This window comes from Rattus norvegicus, chromosome 19 (genome assembly GCF_021556685.1).
Source record: "Rattus norvegicus strain SHRSP/BbbUtx chromosome 19, alternate assembly SHRSP_T2T, whole genome shotgun sequence".
NCBI classification, from domain to species: domain Eukaryota; kingdom Metazoa; phylum Chordata; class Mammalia; order Rodentia; family Muridae; genus Rattus; species Rattus norvegicus.
In genome coordinates this window covers 36,243,559-36,257,789 of record NC_141552.1, presented here as the reverse complement: position 1 = coordinate 36,257,789, position 14,231 = coordinate 36,243,559, and the positions used below count along the sequence as shown (strand labels likewise).

The following is a 14,231-nucleotide window of genomic DNA, read 5'->3' as shown; positions in this document are numbered from 1 at the left end:
ATCCATAACAAGAAAACTACAGTCCTAGCCATTTACAATCTGAAAGCACATGACTAAGTACCAAGAGCTTCTGGAGAGCAGCTGCTTTGTTGGTGTGCACATGTGCTAGGAGAGTCCTAGTAAGAAAAGGAAGGGATGGACTTTATCAACAATCACAAGGGAAATAAAAGTTACAACTACAGTGTATTTCCATGTGCACCCCTATAAATGTCTATAGTACTAAATGCTCACAGACTACAACAGAGGGAGAAAAATATAGCATGCATTGACTAGAATGTAGAGAATTCAGAGCCTTTATGCAGTGTAAGTAAGTGAAATGGAGCAGACATGGCTCAAATCAGAAATGAGACCTGGGGGTGGTATCTTAAACTGAGATTCCAGTACTCAGGAGGCTGACACAGGGGAACCAAGATGAGTTTGAGACCAGGATGAGTTACACAATGAGTTTAGGCAAGCTTGAGTAACAGACTCTCTCTCAACGAAACAAAAACCAGAGAGGTGACTAATAAAAATGTAACAAGTAGAATTGTGTAATCCAGCGATTTTTCAAGCACGTATTCAAAAGGATCAAAAGTAGAGGGGGTTGGGGATTTAGCTCAGTGGTAGAGCGCTTGCCTAGGAAGTGCAAGGCCCTGGGTTCGGTCCCCAGCTCCGGAAAAAAAAAAAAGAACCAAAAAAAAAAGTAGAGCTCGGGCTGGAGAGATGGCTCAGTGGTTAAGAGCACTGACTGCTCTTCCTGAGGTCCTGAGTTCAAATCCCAGCAACTACATGGTGGCTCACAACCATCTGTAATAAAGTTTAAAAAAAAAAAAAGTAGAGCTCCAGGAGAAGCTGTGTGCTTTGCTGTGCCCTATTTTCACACCCTGTGACCTGGGGTGTGAGATTCCTTCCACTCCAAGTAGAAATACCTTAAAATCAGCTCCACTCCACTGATGCTGGGGCTGGCCATAGCCATTGCTTTGCCAATAGAATGTGAGTAAAATTTCACTGGGCCAATGCCAAGCTAGGTCAAAACTGTTCCTGTGTCACTGCCACAAGAAGAGAATGAGAGACACAGTGCACATGTGACGTCACTGAGGACTGGAGAGATGGCTCATGGGTTAAGACCCAGGTCCAAAGTCAGGTGTGGTGGCACACACCTTTAATCCCATCACTTGGGAGGCAGAGGCAGGGAGATCTCTCTGAGTTTGAGGCCAGCCTGGTCTATAGATCCAGTACTAGGACAGCCAGGGATACACAGAGAAACCCTGTTTCAAACAAACAAACAACACCAACAAAACAAAAAAAAAACCAAAAGATTCAGGTTCAATTCCCAGAATCCATATGGTGGCTCACAACCATTGTAACTCCAGTTCCAAGGGATTCGATACCCTTTTCTGGTCTCTGTGGGCACTGTACATATGTGCACAGATACATACAGGCAAAATGTGTGTGTGTGTGTGTGTGTGTGTGTGTGTGTGTGTGTGTGTGTGTTAAAATTAATTAGCTCAATGATCTCAAATAGTGGTCCATGGGTAAATTTTCAAAAGCAGCTGTCTAGACTTGTTTTTAAAGGCTTGATCTGCAGTAATTGCCAAGTTGGGTGATCTAAATACTGATTTTTTTTCCCAGGCCAGTGTCAAGGGCCCATCATGAAGTTACTGAGTGGTAAGATTCAGTAGCCTATCAAATAACATTTGAATCTAGCATTCAGGATTCTTCTTTAGTGGTCTCATCCTATACTGTGCTCGCCTTAGATCGGCCTGTTTATACTCACACCCTGGTTCTCAGGCCGTAACTGATGCCATCTCCCATGATTCCCCTCTACAGCTCTGTACATGCTGGTTCTGGCTCTCAGAAGAGCTCTAGAGCTGACTGTGCTCCTCAGTTTGCCAAAACTGGAAACTATTACAAACCAACCCTGTATCCCCACTCCCCTCCTCTTCTGAGCTGGTGAACCCTCACCAGCATCACCACTACCTGCTCATGACAGATCCTGCTCATGAGAAGCCTCCCTCACACCAGGAGCTTCCAGTGGTTGCTTCTTGCTCTGAATTCAGTGTGTCACTGTAAGTGGCCATACGAACAACTGGTCACCTGACTTTCAAGTGTGTCCTGCAAATCTTTTTTTTTTTTAAAGATTTATTTACTATATTTATATGAGTACACTATAGCTGTCCTCAGATACACCAGAAGAGGGCATCAGATCCCATTACAGATGGTTATGAGCCACCATGTGGTTGCTGGGATTTGAACTCAGGATCTCTGGAAGAGCAGTCAGTGCTCTTAACCTCTGAGCCATCTCTCCAGCCCATGTCCTGCAAATCTTACAGATGCATCCCAACAAGCACAGTATTATATCACAAGGATCTTAAAAAGGGGGAGCTTTGGGACATCGAAAATTATTTAACTATTATGGTTTTGCAAAGGGCCAGAGGACAAACACAGATGCATGGTGTTTCTATGGCACTGCACTCCATGGAGCAGTGGACACAGTGAGTATGCAAAAGGGTCTAAAAAGGCCTGCTGGGGGCAGATGGTGATGAGAACTAGGTTGGAAGCCCCAGACTCTTGTGTAAGACACACATGCTTGCACAATAATCCTAAGTTTAGAAGACATTATTTAGGAAACAATGAAGCAGGCTTCCCACATTATTTGTGATTTTTCAAGTGTGTGGGTAGGGGGTTTATATTGTTCCCTGACAGGGGTGGACTGGCAAACTTCTGTTTTAGCAACAGCATGGGGGCAATGAAATATACCATTCACTCCTGCAAGTAGGTAACATTTCAGTCTGTGGAGGAGTGACCCCAAAAGACTGCCACTGTAGTTCAGATGTTCCCTGGAAGCAGGAGCAGAAGCTAACATGGTGAGGAGTTCAGCTGAGGGGTGAGTGATAGGGGACGGACAGGATACTCAAAGATCAACAAAGACAGCTCCTTTTGGGAAACAGCCATCAAGACTACAAAAAAAATCTGCCCACAGAGGCACACACATAATCCTAGCACTCAGGGGGCTTAAGAAGGAAGATCACAGGTCTGAGGCCAGCCAAGGGCTACATAATGAGACCGTGTCTGAAAAACAAACAAATGAACAAAGCTGGGTGGTGGCTCGGGCTGTAATCCCAGCAAGTGGAGGCAGAGGAAAGAAGACCAAGACTTAATGGTCAAAGTCAGCCTCACTGGACAAGTGTGAGGCCAGGCTGAAACTCGTTCCCCTCCCCGCCCCAGTCAAAAACCAAAAAACAAAAACCAAGAATGAAGAAAGGAAGAGGGTAAGAAGGGAGGAAAGAAAAGAAAAGGGGAATGTCAGGAAAAACTTCAGAAAGAATTGAAATTTGGCTGCTATATTCAGAACTATCCAGAAAATACGTGATTCCCAGAGAATGGTCATTTTTAGAGGACAGAAAATTTGAGGGAAGCTTGGAGGATGAAGAACTAGTGAATCGACTTTAGTTAGCATCTTAGTTGAGACAGGGGTTAGGTGGACAGTCTTTCTAAGCTTCATAGAGTTGCTGAAGCCTCTTCTAGGAGTCCACACTGCCCTTTTCCCGTGTTACGGGCATGAGACTGTCGTCAGGAGACTGTCAAGACTGGGAAGTAAAATCATGTGTACTTTAGGCTGTATGAAATGTAAGGGTCTTTAAGATATTTTGAAAATTATAAACGAGGAGGGCTGGAGACATGGCTAGGTAGTTAAGAGCACTGGATGCTCTTTCAGAGGACCTAGATTCCAGCATCCACATGGAGAGTTACAACCATCTGTAACTCTCGTTCCAGGGGATCTGGTGTCCTCCTCTAACCTCTGTGGGAACTGCACACATGTAGTGCATAATAACAAAATAAAAAGAATTCTTTATAAAAAAATCATAAATAAGAGTCAGTGAGATACTCAGTGGCTAAAGGTGCTTACTGCCAAGTCCAATGATGAGTTTATTTCCTAGGGCCCACATGGAGGAAGGAAAAAACCAACTGCTAGGGGCTGCCCTTTGATTTCCACTGGGCGCCTGAGGCATACGTAAAGGTTATAAAGGTTTAAAAATGCGCATAATAACCACTTAATGTGCTGAATCCTGGGGCCCAACAGGGTTAGTATTACCAGTACTAGATCCCATTCAGGCCCTTGTGTCACATGTCACTACTGCACTAAATTCTAACGTAGTCTTCGTTAACTCCAGATCTACTCACATGGCTACACTCTATCCTGTCACATATGTGTCTTCGTATGTAAGCTAGAGATTTCTCAGAGTGCAAGGATGGCGCTGGGTAGCTTAGTCCCTAGCAGAAGGGAGAACTGACATAATTTAGTCTGCCCTGGGCGAGCTCAGCAATCCCCTTCTGCTTAGACAGGTGGTTTGAAGTACAGTTAATCCCACAATCTTTTAGGACAAATGGAACCTGTACTACAAACCCACTACAGAAATAGCAAGCCAAAGACCACCAGTCTCTGTGTGAGAACTTTCTTACATCCATCTCCAAACCCAAAAAATGCTAGATCTCAGCCACGTAACTATACTGACGTGCAGAGAGAAGGTCTTATAAGAATTACCTATCAAACAAACAAACAAAAAACCCCTGTAGCCAATGAGCTGAAGCAGGGAATAGGAGGTGGGACATCCTGCAGGGAGAGAGGATTCTGGGAAATAGTGAGGCACAGGGGAATTCACTTGGAATTCTGGGGAGGAGATGGATGTAAACCAGATAAGTAGCTGAACTCAAGGTAGACTAAGGGGAGATTCACCCTGAAATGCTGATGAGCTGGATATCAGAAGGCAAGGAAAAGAAACCAGCCACATAGTTGAACCCAGATTAGAATAAAAGGGATAAGTTAAAGCAAGTCAGAGAACAAAATGAAGCTTCAGGCCTGGGCATTATTAATAAATAATCAGTCATTATTGCTGAGAATTAAGTGGTCGGGAAGAAAAACTCAGAATTTACATCAAGAAAGCTAGAGTTGCTGCTGAAGGAGGAGTTTTGTCTAGTATCAGGACCCTTACCTTCTAGCCAGCCCAAAGTCAATAATCTTAATTTGATGCCCAGTCTGGCTGACACACAGTATGTTCTCTGGCTGAAAGAGAGGAGGGGGAGGAAGATATTATATTATTACCCTGACTCAGAAAGCCTTCAGCTCTCTCCCTTATTGTCACAAGTCTCATTTTCCTAGACTACAAGGAAAGTAAACGGCTCAGGGTACTCATATGGGGCTAGACAGATAATAAAAATAAATGACTACACTAATGAAACGGTTTGCAGAGGGAGCTGAGACTTGGCTCAGTGGTTAGGAACATGTGCAGAGTGGTTAAGAACTCTTGCAGAGGGGGCTGGAGAGATGGCTCAGCGGTTAAGAGCACTGACTGCTCTTCCAGAGGTCCTGAGTTCAATTCCCAGCACCCACATGGTGGCTCACAACCATCTCTAATGGGATCTGATGACCTCTTCTGGTGTCTGAAGTATACTTGTACATATAAACTATGAGGAAGTAGGACTTTTGTCCTGTGTAAAGGGGTACTCTGCTCAGTATCATCTGCTGTGTAAAGGGGTACTCTGCTCAGTACCATCCACTGTGTAAAGGGGTACTCTGCTTAGTACCATCCGCTGCTCACCAAGAAAGGAGCTGGGACAGCAGTCAGAGCTTCTCAGTCTTCAACAGAAGTCAAAGATCCAGATTTTTGGTATGAAGATTCCATGTTTTAAAATGCTGACAGTGACATTAGATGTAGAGGTGTATGAGGTGAGGACTGAAGAGGGAGACCTGGCCTATGACTTGTGAGACAACTGCTTTGGGACAGTGCTTCTCATGCACATCGGAATCAGAAGAGTTATGTTTGCTTATTTATATTTCTTGGAGACGATGTCCTCATGCATTCAATATTGGCTTTAAATTTGCTATATCATCAAGACTGGCCTTTAACTCCAGATCCCTCTGATTGCTAACTCTACAAATGTATGACATCACATCCAGTTTTATGTGGTGGCCAGCCTAAGGCCTTGTGCATGCTGGGCTCTACCAATTGAGCCACACTCCCAGACCTTTATCAGGGAAGGTTTTTAAATCCCAGTGGTCCCCACGATTTCAGGAATAAGCCCAAAGCAACACAGAGCATAGGGCTAGCTGGATATAGTACACATTGCCTCAACCCTGGCACTCAGAAGGCCAAAACAAGGAGAATTTGCCAATTCGAGGCCAGCCTGAACTACACAGTGAAACTCCCATCTCAGAAAAAGGGAGAAGGGGCTGGGGATGTAGATCAGTGGTAGAGCACTTGCCTAGCGTGCAAAGGCACCGTTCCCAGCAGATATCTGCAATTGTGCCATAATGGTTCTGACCACGGGATCGGAATGGCGGCCTTGATACACAAGGTGCTCAGAAGACAGCAAGGCCCGACGTGCCACTCACCTTGAGGTCCAGGTGCAGAATGTAGTGCTGGTGCAGGTAATGCACACCCTCACAGATCTGCCTTGTGAACAAGACCACATCCAGCTCGGTCAGGTGGTACTTCTCATCCGTGATCCGGTCGAAGAGTTCACCTCCATCCACACTGCCGGAGGAAAGCAAGAGCCAGGTGTCGGACGGAGAAGGTCCTCAGAGAGGCTGAGAGCAGCCAATCCAGGTGTTCCTAAAGTTGGTCACAGCCCATTGGACACCCAGGGCTGGTTAAAAAAGGGCTCTAGACACTGCTACATGGGGTTTTGCTGGGGCCTTTGCTCTGGCACATTCCATGCAGAAGGTTCTCCTAGAACCTGGAAAATCTGCAAAGGGACTCTGGCCAGCATGGCTCTGGCAGGACTTGCCCTGAGGCCCATTCCCTCTGCCTTATTAAAACATTAAAACATTAGATTCCATTCCTAAAGCAAACCACCAAGATCTATTCCCTTATTTGGCCACTTCCAAATAAGGGCCGACTTCTAAGGTCCAGCTATCAAAGTACTGAAGTCCAGCAATCAATCTCTGGGTAGGGGTGGACTGCAGTCCACTTTGGTTCACCTAATTCAATGCCCAATCAAAACCTATCACTGCATCCTAGCCCATGCTAACACAGACCTCCCCTTTCCCTCTTCCTCAAAGTTTTCAAGGTCACCTGCTACTGTTTTTTTCTGCCTGAGAAGGAAAGCAACCACTTTCAATCCTGACACCATCACCCACTCTTCATAAAGGGAAGCAGGTGTTTGGTGTGGTTTGAGCCTAATGCCAGGCCTGAAGGGGAACCCCCTCTGCATAGTGGTCTCCTAACAACAGGGTTTTTAAATCAGCCGCTTAGGAGTGCCTAATAGTGCCCCCACGGCAAGGACCCCGAGTGAAGCCAGGCATGGTGACCCACAACTGTTAGCCTAGTACTTGGGAGGTGGAGAAAAATGGGTCAGGAGTTCAGGACCATTCCCAGCTACATAATGATTGCAAACATGGGCTACATGGAACCCTATCTCAAAAAAAAAAAATAATGGATAAGTTAATTAACTGAAAAATTAAAAAGAAGCCTACATAGGAAAATTAGGCCACATGTGAGACAAATTTTTTCCAAATACTTTGGCAATGCTGGTGATTAAACCCAGCTTCTCATACAGGCCAGGGAAGTGCCACTGAGCCTGCTGTTTTTCTCACCTTTGATGGTTGTATGTATTAGCATTTTGTCTAGGCTCAGCATTATAGTAACCTAGCAACAGCCAGGTATGCCTGACTCACTATAAAAGGGGCTGCTTGCCGCCGCCCCCTCCTCCTCCTCTTCCTCCTCTTCTTCCTCCTCCTCTTCCTCCTCTCTCTCTCCCTCCCTCCCTCCCTCTCTCTCTCTCTCTCTATATATATATATATATATATGTATATATATATATATCCCTTTCTCAGTCTCTACTACCCTCTCAACTCCTCTCCCCACACCCTGAATAAACTCTATTCTATACTACACCATGTCATACGGTTGATCCATCGGGGGAAGGGATGCCTCAGCAAGGGTACGTGGAGGCGCCCCCTTTCCCCTTCCCCTACACCTGACCACACATCCACCAAACACATTCCTTCCCTCTATATTTTTATAAAACACAACCGTATGCTATAACAACTTTTTAACTTGTATAATCCCTGTTGGAAAATAAACAACAACACAAGCGCACCTCTGCAGACAGGCGTGGGTCAATATAACTAGATTCTTTATATTTTCATGAACGATATGAAGATTTTCCAATTTCTGTCTATATTTTCTAATTACCAACTGTTAATCCTTCACCCAGAATTGCTAAAACTTGTTTAGGACAAACTAGCCTAATGTGTGTAAGTCAGATCAGAAATGCTACACTGGTTTGTGACAAAAGGACTTTGTCCTCTGAGTTCCATGCTCAGGTTGAAAGGACTAGACCAGGGAGGGTGGCATGGCTCTGGGCATGCCTGTGAAGAGCAGAGGTGGGGAGCTTTGCTTGAATGAAGGCTCGCAGTCCCAGCCTTGAGCCCACCCTGAAGGAAAGCCACCACCCCACTTCTGAGATACTCACTACTCCATGATCAGGGTGAAGCTGTTCTTGCTCTCAAAAGCATCATAAAGTTGGATCAAGTTTACGTGGCTGAGCTGGTTCATGATGTTGATCTCATTCTTCACATCCTCCTTGTGGGACCAGAGGGGAAATGGGTTTCCCAAGAAAATAGATCAGGAAAAGAAGCCACTTGAATCTCCCACGGTGTGTACACATGGACATGTGCACATAGACTCATATTCACACACATCTACACACTCACATGCACACAGTTACACATACATATACTCACATATCACAGACACACACATACACACACTCACATCACACAATCATATATATTCACTCACACACATATGAACTCAATAAGGATGGCCAAAATGTGAATGCTTCACTCCTTCTTTAAAAGGGGAACAAAAATACCCTTGGCAGGGAATAGGGAGGCAAAGTTTAGAACAGAGGCAGAAGGAACGCCCATTCAGAGCCTGCCCTACATGTGGCCCATACATGTACAGCCACCCAATTAGACAAGATGGATGAAGCAAAGAAGTGCAGGCCGACAGGAACCAGATATAGATCTCTCCTGAGAGACACAGCCAGAATACAGCAAACACATAGGCAAATGCCAGCAGCAAACCACTGAACTGAGAACGGGACCCCCGTTGAAGGAATCAGAGAAAGGACTGGAAGAGCTTGAAGGGGCTCGAGACCCCATATGTACAACAATGCTAACCAACCAGAGTTTCCAGGGACTAAGCCACTACCTAAAGACTACATGGACTGACCCTGGACTCTGACCTCATAGGTAGCAATGAATAGCCTAGTAAGATCACCAGTGGAAGGGTAAGCCCTTGGTCCTGCCAAGACTGAACCCCCAGTGAACGTGATTGTTGGGGGGAGGGCGGTAATGGGGGGAGGATGGGGAGGGGAACACCCATAAAGAAGGGGAGGGGGAGGGGTTAGGGGGATGTTGGTCAGGAGACTGGGAAGAGGAATAACAATCAAAATGTAAATAAGAAATACTCAAGTTAATAAAGATTAAAAAAATAAAATAAAATAAACGCACATATGCGTCACACATTCACACACACACACACACACACACACACACACCTTATGCTTCTTTCAACCTCTGCTCTCACACCAGGTCTCCTTGACTCCTCACCCAAATGTGCTCTTATGACAAAAAGGATCTTGCTTCAGCCCACCCACTCATCTCACAGACAGGAGGCCCGAAAAGGAAAAGCCACACCAGGCCGTTCACACAAATGAGGTCTGGACTACGGAATGTGGGTGAAAGTGAGTGGTTCATGAGTCAAGGGAAGAGGGAGAGAAGACATCAGGTTTCTGCTCGGCACGGAGGGGGCTGAGTGCCAGGAGGGAAATGAGAGTCTGGGATTGGCTAGAAGGATCTGGCCTGGGGCAGATGCCTCACCCGGTCCTTTATGTTCTTCACTTTGATGATCTTGGCTGCCAGTGCAAGGCCTGTGGACCGCTCTGTACACCTGTGCACCTGGCCAAACCGGCCCCTACGGAGACACGGGGACACGGTGAGCTGAGCTGATATGCTCACCAAACCAGGAAAGTCACCATTGCTCTCCTCTATACACACAGCATGTGGGCTGTTGTCCCAAAATCTAGAAAATCACTTCTTCACCACCCACATCATGTTTAGGCAGTGAGGAAGTTAGAAAACAGAAAGCTGGTGATGATGTAATAGGACAGGGGGAAGGGCACTTTCTAGTCCCAGCAAGCAGCAGAAATTGGCAGCTTCAGCCACATGGCTCTGGCTTTAGAGTCAAGAGTAGAAGGGGATACCGGGACAATTGATGCTGATTAGCTACAGCTATGAAATTATCGGTGATCAAGAAAGAAAACAGAAAGCATCCTCACTTTACCATGGGCTATTCTGCATATGGAACTCTCTTCCTTACCCTCCATATCATCATGGGCTATTCTGGATACGGGACTCTCTTCCTTTCCCTCCATATCATCATGGGCTATTCTGCATATGGGACTCTCTTCCTTACCCTCCATATCATCATGGGTTATTCTCCATATGGGACTCTCTTCCTTTCCCTCCATATCATCATGGGCTATTCTGCATATGGGACTCTCTTCCTTACCCTCCATATCATCATGGGTTATTCTCCATATGGGACTCTCTTCCTTTCCCTCCATATCATCATGGGCTATTCTGCATACGGGACTCTCTTCCTTACCCTCCATATCATCATGGGCTATTCTGCATACGGGACTCTCTTCCTTTCCCTCCATATCATATCCACCTATTTACCACACCCATGCCTGGCACTCCAGCTACCTCTGGAATGTCCTACTTCGAGGGCCTCCAGCACCTCTCCCTCCCTTACACATGCAGCCATCCACATCCTAGGGATACCTCTGTTTATTCTCTATGCAGGTCAGCCTCAGTGGTACAGTCCCTGCCCCTCACCCAGGCAGATGCTGCACTTACCCTCCCAAGACTTCGTGTTGGGACACTGTGTAACTTGTCGAGATGAGGGTGTCTTTGATGCTCACTACCCGGTGTTCAAAAGGGGCTGGGGGTGCTGCGCTGTCATCTGTAGAGAGACAACAAAAAACCCATGAGTCTCCTTCAGGGAGTTACCCGGTGGCAACCCCACAGCCCTTCTTACGGCCCCAGCATGTCAAAGCCATCTCTAGAATCGTTGCAGTGGAGCCACAGATTCGCAGGAAAAGGCAGCCAAGCTCACTAGGTCAGCGAGCAGATTTTCACAAGGAGGAGGCTGTATTTAAGGCAAGGGGGCTGTGGGAAATAGTCAGAGGAGTGTGCGAGGGAGGGGGCTAGAAAACAAACACAGCGCCCTCACCATCTCAGCCTTGGCAGGAGGATAGCTAATCTCAGTCAGATCCTCAAGGGCAAGACAGCCTGTGGTGAATCTCATGATGGGCGTCTCTCAGGGCATGGGATGGTGAAGAGGGTTAATGGATCACAAGGGAAAACAAAGGGCAGCTATAGCAATGGGAAAGTCAGGGGGGAAGGGCATTTAGGACTGGTTTTTCTCTTTAACTTTATTACAGTGTGTGTGTGTGTGTGTGTGTATGCGCATGTGCATACTATAACACACATGTGCATGTGGAAGTCAGAGGATAATTTTCGGGAGTTGGTTCAATTCCACCATATGTGCTCTGTGAACTGATCTTGGCAGCAAAGGCCGTTGCCTGCTGATCTGGCCTTTGGTTTTCATTTTAACTGGGCAATATGAATTCTTGGAAATGTCGCATGGAATCAGTTTTCAAAAAGAAGACATACAGCAACTGAACTACATTCAGTTTTATGTTGTGTAGGAATCAAACCCAGGGCTTCTGCTCTCTGTATCCTGGGCAAACAACAGTCTACCAGCTGAGCTATATCCCTAGCCCTCCTGGGTTCCGCATTCTTCCCGCTCTAATTTCAAAGGATGCTCACCCAGGCGGGGAAGTTGCTTTGAGAAGTCTACCCAGTTCAGCCTCAGAAGCTCCTCCTTGCCAACCACCAAAGCCAATTTAAGGCCCAAGTTCAGTTCTTCTCACTTCTGCATCTTGGATTCCAGCACCAGGGTTTACTATCCAGGGCCTTGCCCTTTCTTAGAACCACATAATCTACGGAAGGTATGGTAAGACTTCCAGACACTCACCTTACGGCTGTGCCGAGCCGGGCTGTGCCAAGCCGGGCTGTGCAGACTCTGACTCACTCACCTAGAACTACGATGGCAGCCTCTGCAGCAGAAGACACCCTCCTTCCAGCTTCGGTTCTCCCTGGGCCCTGGGCTGCATGGTCCTTCCCAGGTTCAGGGCTCACCGCTCCTGGGTCTCTGCCTTGCTGCAGGTCTGTGGTCCCAACAGGTTCATCTCTCCAGTCCCTTGTGACCAAGCTTGGTCCTCTGATGGGCTCAGCCCCAGGCCCTGTTGCCTCCTCTGCACTCGCGCCACCATTGTTGCAGCTCCTCTTTGGCAGGGGTGGAAATGGTCTGGCTCCTTTAGGGATCTGGTCTTCTAACACAGTTCCAGGGCCTGGAGCTTCTGCCGAGCCAATGGGGCTGCCACCTTGGGTCTCAAACAGCTCCTCAGGAGTAGTCATCTCTCGCATACGGACAGAGATCCTAGGCAGAGAGAAATATGGTCCTGAGGTTCCAAACAAGGATGTTCAGAGGGTGAAACTCAGCAGTAGAACACTGCTTAGTGCCATCGTTAGCCTCAGCTGTTGACTTGACACAAGCTTAGAGTCACCTGGAACTAGAAAACTCCTAACCGAAGAACTGTCCAAATCAGACTGGCCTGTGAAGCAGTTTCTTAATTGCTAATTGGTGCAGGAGGGTCTAACCTACTATAGGCAGCACTCTCCCTAGATGGATGGCCCTGGGCTATATAACAAAGGTAGCAGAGATGTGGAGACCCACAGCCAAACATTAGGTGGAGTTGGGGGACTCCTGCAGAAGAAGGGGAGGGAGGATCATAGGAGCCAGAGGGGTCAAGGACATCACAAGAACACAGCCCATAGAATCAACTAGCCAGGGCTCATAGGGGCTCACAGAGACTGAACTAACAATCAGGGAGCCTCAAGGGTCTGACCGAGGTCCTTTGCATGTATGGCATGCAGCGTATACATGGCTGTTGTCTTGGGGCTTTACTGCTGTGAAGAGACACCATGACCAAGGCACCTCTTTTTTTTTTTTTTTTTTTTCCCGGAGCTGGGGACTGAACCCAGGGCCTTGTGCTTGCTAGGCAAGCGCTCTACCACTGAGCCAAATCCCCAACCCACCAAGGCACCTCTTATAAAGGGAAACATTTAGTTGGCGCTGCCTTACAGTTTCAGTCCATTATCATCATGGCAAACGTGGGAGAGCGTAAGCAGCCATGGTCCAGGAGAAGGTTATAGGAGATCTACATCTTGATCTGAAGGCAGCCAGAAGACTGTCTCTTCTGTACTAGGCAGAGCTTGAACGCTAAGAGCCCTCAAAGCCCACCTACATCCTGACACATTTCCTCCAACAAGGTCACACCTATTCTAATAAGAACACACCTCCTAGTAGTGGACCAGGCGTTCAAACACATGAGTCTATGGAGGCAAACCTATTTAAACCACTACAGCTGGGTAGCTTGGTGCTCTTGTGGGAATTCTAACACTGGGAACTGGGGCTGCTTCTGACTCTTGCCTGCTTTTGGGATCCTTTTCCTCCTTCTAGTCTTCTGTAACTTCCTGTATTTTGGTTGATATCCCTGGGAGGCTTGTTCTTTTCTGAAGGGAAACCGAGGAGGAGTGGATCTGGGGGAAGAACTTGGAAGAGAGGAGGGAGAAGAAACTGTGGCCAGGCTATATGAGTGAAGAATAAATAAATTAATGGAGGAGAGAGAAAGAGTGAGGGGAGGCTAGTTGAGCAATCCAGAAGGCAGAAGTCAGTTAGCTGCACTCCTCCATGGTCTCTGCTTCTCTTCCTGCTTCCAGGATTCTGCCTGAGTTCCTGTCTTGGCTTCCCCTTATGATAGACTGTCACTGCAAGCTAAATAAACCCTTTCTTCCCTAAGTTGCTTTTGGGCACGGTAGTTTATCACAGCATAGAAAGCAAGCTCAAGCACTTAGCATGTGCAAATTCCTGGGTTCCATCATTCCCTTGTCAGAACTGTGTAGTTCGGGATGACGGTAGTCCAGTTTTCCTAATAATTTTGTTTTGTTTTAAATCAACTGATGAAAGGATCTGTTAAGATATCCAAAGTGCTGTAGATTGCTGCCTGTACACAGGTGAGGTCAAATGAAATCTTAATTAGTCAGATAA

The 14,231-nt window shown here is 46.8% G+C and overlaps 1 protein-coding gene across 7 annotated transcripts in view; it reads right to left on the bottom strand.

Annotated features, from left to right (window-relative positions):
• Positions 1 to 14,231, bottom strand: part of Mylk3 (myosin light chain kinase 3) — an 80,720-nt gene that overhangs the window by 9,421 nt on the left and 57,068 nt on the right. For all 7 annotated transcript variants that reach the window (XM_087594093.1, XM_087594092.1, XM_087594094.1 and 4 more), the window contains 6 exons: positions 12,157 to 12,560; positions 10,913 to 11,018; positions 9,872 to 9,965; positions 8,458 to 8,567; positions 6,374 to 6,515; positions 4,974 to 5,044 (listed from right to left, as the gene is read on the bottom strand). In XM_087594093.1, the coding sequence (XP_087450219.1) occupies positions 4,974 to 5,044; positions 6,374 to 6,515; positions 8,458 to 8,567; positions 9,872 to 9,965; positions 10,913 to 11,018; positions 12,157 to 12,560 (927 nt within the window). The remainder of the gene's footprint in view (positions 1 to 4,973; positions 5,045 to 6,373; positions 6,516 to 8,457; positions 8,568 to 9,871; positions 9,966 to 10,912; positions 11,019 to 12,156; positions 12,561 to 14,231) is intronic.